The 6276-nt window shown below is 40.5% G+C and overlaps 1 protein-coding gene across 1 annotated transcript in view; it reads left to right on the plus strand.

Annotated features, from left to right (window-relative positions):
• ACYP2 (acylphosphatase 2) overlaps nt 1-4519 on the plus strand; it is a 34006-nt gene extending 29487 nt beyond the window's left edge. Inside the window, exon 4 of the mRNA XM_038131867.1 lies at nt 2480-4519. Within this exon, the coding sequence (XP_037987795.1) occupies nt 2480-2594 (115 nt within the window). The 3' untranslated portion in view covers nt 2595-4519. The remainder of the gene's footprint in view (nt 1-2479) is intronic.
• Nucleotides 4520-6276: the final 1757 nt, after the last annotated feature.

Consider the following 6276-nt stretch of genomic DNA (forward strand, 5'->3'; position numbering starts at 1 on the left):
GTGCCCAAGGCCAGGTCGGATGGGGCTTGGAGCAGCCTGGGATTATGGAAGGTGTCCCTGCCCATGGCAGGGGTGGCACTGGACAGGTTTTAAGGTCCCTCCCAACCCAAACCATTCCATGAAGTTAAATGTGGTCAGAAATGGTTATTTAGAGGTTGGCTCTTGTTCTGGTTTCATTGGAGCAGTCACTTTGGGAATAAATCCTTCAAAACAAGAGTGACCTGTCTGGTGTCTTCTCAGCAATGTCCTCATTTGCTTCAGATGAGTGAGGGGGAGGGAGTCTTTGCACTCCTGAGGAGAAGTGGGAAGGAGCAGTGAATTTTAACATGGATGCTATAAATGACAAGCTAAGATTCCAAATGCAAGTAATTGTAGCTCATCTGTACACACATGAAGAGATTTGAGGTGAATGGGAATTGAGAAGGCTGGGGAGGAGAGTGCAGAACCTTTTCTTCACTGTTGAAGGAAATAAATACCCCTGGTAGTGATGAGATTGGAGATGACATTTAACTTCTAGGAAATAATGATTTTTTGCTTTCTTAGCTTGTAAAAAATGTGTTCCTTCATAGTGCTGGTGACTGGGCTGTCACTTCATCAGAGAGATGGAGATGGCTGAGGAAAGTCCCCTCAATGCAGGCTGAGCCCCACAGTCATGCAATTCCCAGGTATTGCCTCCTCCCCTCCCTCCTGCCTTAAATAAGAAATAACACCTCCTGTAAACAGTTTCCATGGAGCTGGGTTGCTCTAACTGGATTTTCATAATTTGTGCTTCATCCTTATTCATGTGAAGGAGGGTGTGTGGAGCTGAGAGTGGATTGTTTGCTCTGGTCAGAGTTTGTAGGTGCTTCTTCACCCAGCAGAACTTGGGAGCAATTTCTACTATTTTCAGGAGATTAATTCAGTATTTCAAATACATGTTCTTTCTTCTCACTCAAGGACATCCAACTGTTAGAGACTTTCCTGGTAAATAAACTAGAACCATTTTCAGGTTTTTTTCTGAATATGAAACAAAAGGGTCTGGTCTGTCCTTAGGCTTGTTTCCCTCTGTTGAAATATCCCCTCTGTCTTGAGGCTTCCAGCAGAGCTGGGAAGTTGTGTTCTCCTGTTTTACTCCTGGACTCTTATTCCCATGTTATATTCCTCACTGGAAAGGCTTCATCTAAGACAGGAAGGGAGTTTGTTCATAACATGCAGCAAAAAACAAGTGGAAGCATCTGACAGGTATTTTAATTTCTCTATGCTAGAAAGAAGCAAGTCACACTTGGAACATGAGATCCCTGGGTCTGGTTGCTGTTTCGTAGGAAGTTTTTCCATACAGAGGCTCTGTTTTATTGTTCAAGTCACATTGAATGCAAGTTTAGAACTGTCTGTCCCAGTTATGAGACCCATCTGTGAGAGACTAACATGATTCATGGGGAAAATATTTCTCTCTGGTAACTGGTGAAGCCCCTTGAGATGTTCTGCAGTGTTTTCTGGTGTCAAGAACTGCTTTTTAAAAAATCTTACATGTAGGATCTCTAGCAAGGTGTGTTTCTGTATCTCGGATGTGATACACTGATTTACTGGCTCAAGGTAAGTAATTTCTGTGCATGGTTCTCATTATAAAGACATCAGAATTAGGTCTCACTGCTAGAATATTGCAGTTGACAATGCTCAGTGGGATTCTGCAAAGGATTAATTAGCATCACTCTTAATAAGACACAACTATTGCTTTCAAATTGGAATAAGGTGAATATTTATTTCTTTTAGTAGTAATCAGTTAAGTATATATACTAGCTACTAAAAATTGTGTGGAAATATATTTCTCCTTCAATATGATACAATAAAATACTTTCTGTCTTCTACTTCTGGGGGTTTAGTACAACCAAAAATACCGACCCAAGTGTGTTTTGTGAATGAACCTCTGTGTAAGCACTCACCTGCTGCATTTCCAGTGTTTGGGTATCCAGTTATCCAGTATAACATTCAGTATTTATTACAAATCAGTGTTGCTCTGACATAATTGATGTCTTTTTGCTGGTTTTGAACTCATTCCTTTCCAGTTCCCGTTCTTTTGGTTGCCAGCAAGGAGCAAAGTGGCTGTTGGGATTCTGTTTCCCTGCCTCTTTTCACTTATCAGTGGTTTTTAGGTCCTTGCTAAAAGCACAGTATTGACTCTGCAAAGGTAATTATACCTATTGGAATACTATTAATAGTGTTTAGAAGGGATCATTGCAGTAAATCTGTTTTAGCCTTTTTGTCAGCTGTGTTTTTATGTAATGTTGTGTAAATCCCCTGGAAACACTGATACCTTTAAAGAGTTCGGTTTGCTTTTAGAGGAGAAGGGAGGCAAAACAGAAAAGAACCGATTTGGGGTAATTTCCTTATTGAAAGATGCTTTTTGTGGCTCTTAAAAAAGTAAAAGTGAGTGAAGGCATGACAGAGAATAACCCTCACATGTGCAGTTCCTTATCTGCCAACCCTCTTATTTTTCCTGCAGGAAATCCTGGCTGAGCAAAGTTGGAAGCCCGAGTTCCCGCATCGATAAAACAAGTTTTTCCAACGAAAAGGAGATCTCCAAGCTTGACTTCTCGAATTTCAACACTAGATACTAACAGGAGGGCACCTCACTAAGCACAAAACTCTGACATTTCTGCTGCATGATGTTTTCTGTGCCTCCATCAAATGTCACAAGAGCATTGGGATGCTTTTCTGTACTAGGGATAAAGATAAATGCTCCCTGTTCCCACCAAGTAAGAATTCCTGGTTGCTGTGTTAGACATCTTACACCACGAATGTCAACATTTAGTGTCTAAAATGCCAATATCTAATTTATTGCAGCTTTGAAAGGCAGATAGAAGCTTAGAAGTGCTGGTGATTATTTGTGCACAATGAGACTTGTTACATACAACCAGATGGTACCTAATCTTTACACTGTGAGTCATATTTAGATGAAAAATAATAAATTTGTGTTCTACTGTTTGTAATCTCACCAAAAATACATAACTGCAGAACTGGAACACTTGAGAGTTCTCTGTAACAAGCCTGTTATAGACCAGACTCTATGTGACAATTAATAAAGTTATAGTGGTAATTTAAAATAATTGTTGTTTCAAACTAGGATTATCTAACCAGCTCTGGTTTAAAATTCTCCATAATAATTCAGATAAATCTTGTTCCAAGATGATGAAATGTGTGGCCTCTCGCCCTGTTTTTTCCTTGTCTACCTGTAGCTTGCATCCATGCTGACTTATAAAGGATGTTTTAATCTCTTTGCTTTTTTAATGTTCTTACTGAAATTGAAGATTTAAGTGATTTTCCTTAGGGGTGTGTGTTTGCTCCAGAGTTAAGACTGTGTGGTGGGACCTGCACCCACATCCATCATCTGAAGTTCTAATAAATCCTGAATAAGTCTGATCCATTGTGGATCCAGCTCCCGTATCCAGTGCTGTCTCCAGCAGCATCCTGGAGTTAGTCAGGACTGGATCAGACCTGGATCCTCACTCCTGCAGTGCTTGTGGGGTCAGGGTTAGAGCATTCAGGGAGACTTCATGAGGATGCTGAAGCTGGTGTTCCCACTGGCTGCCCTGTCCCCCTTTCTGGGGTAGGTGGTGTCAGTTTGGGCAGCTGCACCAAATCTGCAGCTCATGGTTTGAATTTCAGGAAAGACATTTCCTAACTTAAACACTGCACTTCTCCATCAGTGCAAGGTGTGCCTAGAAAGGTATTTCTGCTCGCCACTAGTTTGATTTTTTTTTTTTTGGACCTTTGTGTTAATCAGTGAAATCTCCTTTCTAGAGTTTGCAGGAGCTGCTTATGAATTGTTCTGTGATGATACACAAGCCCCCATTGTTGAAGTTGTGGTCAATGGCCCTTGTTCAGCTGATGGTAAATGGTAAAGTTCAAGTGTAGCAGGAGCTCAATAACTGTTCCATCCTCGTGGAAAACTGTATCCTGCCTAGCAAAGTAGTTTACATTTTCCTTGGAGCTACCTGGCAGAAAATACCCCCTCAGTCAAAGATGTTCCTGCCAAGTGCTTTGCTCATATTTTGAAGAACAAGGAGAGAGGAAGGCAAAAAACAAAGGGGTCATTGGATACAGAGGAAGAGCAGCCAAAAGTTGTTTTAATGTGTTCTGGGGTGGAGCTGGGTGCTCACAAGGACCCGGAGATTTTACCCCAACCCCCATAGAAAGGCAAGGCTTGAGGAGAGCGAAGCAGCCATTTAAAGGGCTCACTTTTTTGGGAAGGAATTGTGTAGAGAGAGCATTTCTCTCTGCTGCAAATCATGTGTTGCTGTGTTCCTGAAAATAATGGAGGCTTCGCTGGTACTGTGGGCATTAATCTTCTCATTTTATTTAATCCTCAGATTCTGGTAAAGTATCCTGAGTCCAAAGCCATCCCATTTGTGGTAGTACAGTGTGTGCAGAACAGCAGAGCAGTGTCTCTAGATTTAATGAGAACATCATTGGTTTTGAGGAGCCAAAGAATCCCAATGGTAAGATAGAAAAAAAAAAAACCAAGAACAGTTGGATAACTAGACATCAAAACTGAGTTGAGACATACTTCCTTTTCTACTCCATACTAGTACCACTCAGTTATAACCATAGATACCCTTGAATTTTATTTTTTCAAAATGCAATGCAGCAAGAATGTATGATGTGTAGGCCAGCTTCATTCTTGCTGTAAGTGGAAATACTTTCCACAAAATAGTTTCTATTTAAATAGAAGTAGTTTCTGTTCTTCTAATAGTTTCTATCTAAAAAAGATTGAGACTTGGAAATAAATAGTGGGAGCAGACTTCCACAAGTTGTTTGGGCATTTTGGACAATGCTGACTTTCTTGAGGGGAAAATGTTGTGCCTGACTTGTGTTCTACTAGAATTTAGGAAAATTCTCCTCATTAAGCTTAAAGACTTGACATACTAATTAAAATCAGAGTTTAACTCCTTAAATGACAGGCATTTAAGACACGTATGGGTTTGTTTGTATTTGATTAAAGAATAAAAAAATAGAACCTTGCCAAGGCCATGAGCAGAAGGAGAGCTTTGTGCCTCATCAGGAATGATGTAACCTTGCAGAACAGGGATGTTCTGGACCTGCTCATTCTTGGTTTCTGTGTGGAGAAAAGCGTGGTGGCATCTCCTGCCATACTTTCTCTTAGGTGACACCAATCTGTCACTTCTTATTTTCTTCATGTCCTCTGGAGCTGCCTTGCTTGGCTTGCTTTCTTCTTAGAAAACTGGGCATGTTTGCTGCTGGAATCCTCTTACTAGACAGAGCGAACTGGATTAGTCACTGGAGCTTCCTGATTAATGCATGGCTCCGTGCTGCTGCAAGCACTCTGCTGTGAAGGGAATGCTGCAGTGAGGGATGAGGGCAAACACTGCTCTCTGCTATCATTTATTTTTTAGAGTCTGTTTATACAAAAGCCATGCTGTAAATTGAGATTTCTGTAGTATTGTTCTTTCTTAAAGGCTCCTCGCAGTCTGTTGTGTAGTGGGTAGAAGTATTAGGATTAAAGAGAGGTTATTTTTGCCTCAAAAAACACTGCAGGGACTTAAAATAACTAAACTTGCCCCAACTCATTTGATATTAATACAGGCATAATTGAATAAAAAATCCTGACATGGAAGATCAAAGGAGGAACAACCTCTCTTTCGGTTAAAAGGGCTGCAGGAGTAGGTTGGAAGGTTTTACCAATCAAAATTCCTGAATGGTTTGAGTAATGAGGAGGAGACCAGTTGTCTTCCACAATTAGATGATGTTACTATAGAACTTAATATACCTAAGTGCAAATATAAATATTTAAAGTAGTTTCTGATGAATAACACTGTAAATCAGTTGTGAGATGAAGTTGTCTTTACCCCAGTGGTGAAAATTTACACTCTGAACAGCATTAATGGTGGAGTAGAAGTTTTTGGCTCAAAATCCAACAAGCATCTCTGTTTCTGATGAAAGGCACTGTGGGCTCTCCCATAGCTGCAATAATAATAATAATTCCTTGGTGTTAGGAATTAACACTTGTGATTCCTCCAGTTTGGAAATGGGAAAGTCTTAAAACATTTTTCCTGCATTTATGTTGTTCTAAAAGTGGGCAATAAGCTCTAAGCCATGTTTTTGTTTCATAGACAATTCATTAGCACCAAGAAGCAAATTTTGTCCGCCGTAACCATGGTGTGTGTTCCAGAAAAAATGGGGCAATGCCCTTGTGGATTTTTTGGGAGCAATTCTTTTCTGGGTCTGACAGGCTCAATTAGAGGAATACCCAGCATCCCAGGGTTTCTCCACTAGCTGGAA

This window comes from Motacilla alba, chromosome 3 (assembly GCF_015832195.1).
Source record: "Motacilla alba alba isolate MOTALB_02 chromosome 3, Motacilla_alba_V1.0_pri, whole genome shotgun sequence".
In the NCBI taxonomy this organism is placed as follows: Eukaryota; Metazoa; Chordata; class Aves; order Passeriformes; family Motacillidae; genus Motacilla; species Motacilla alba.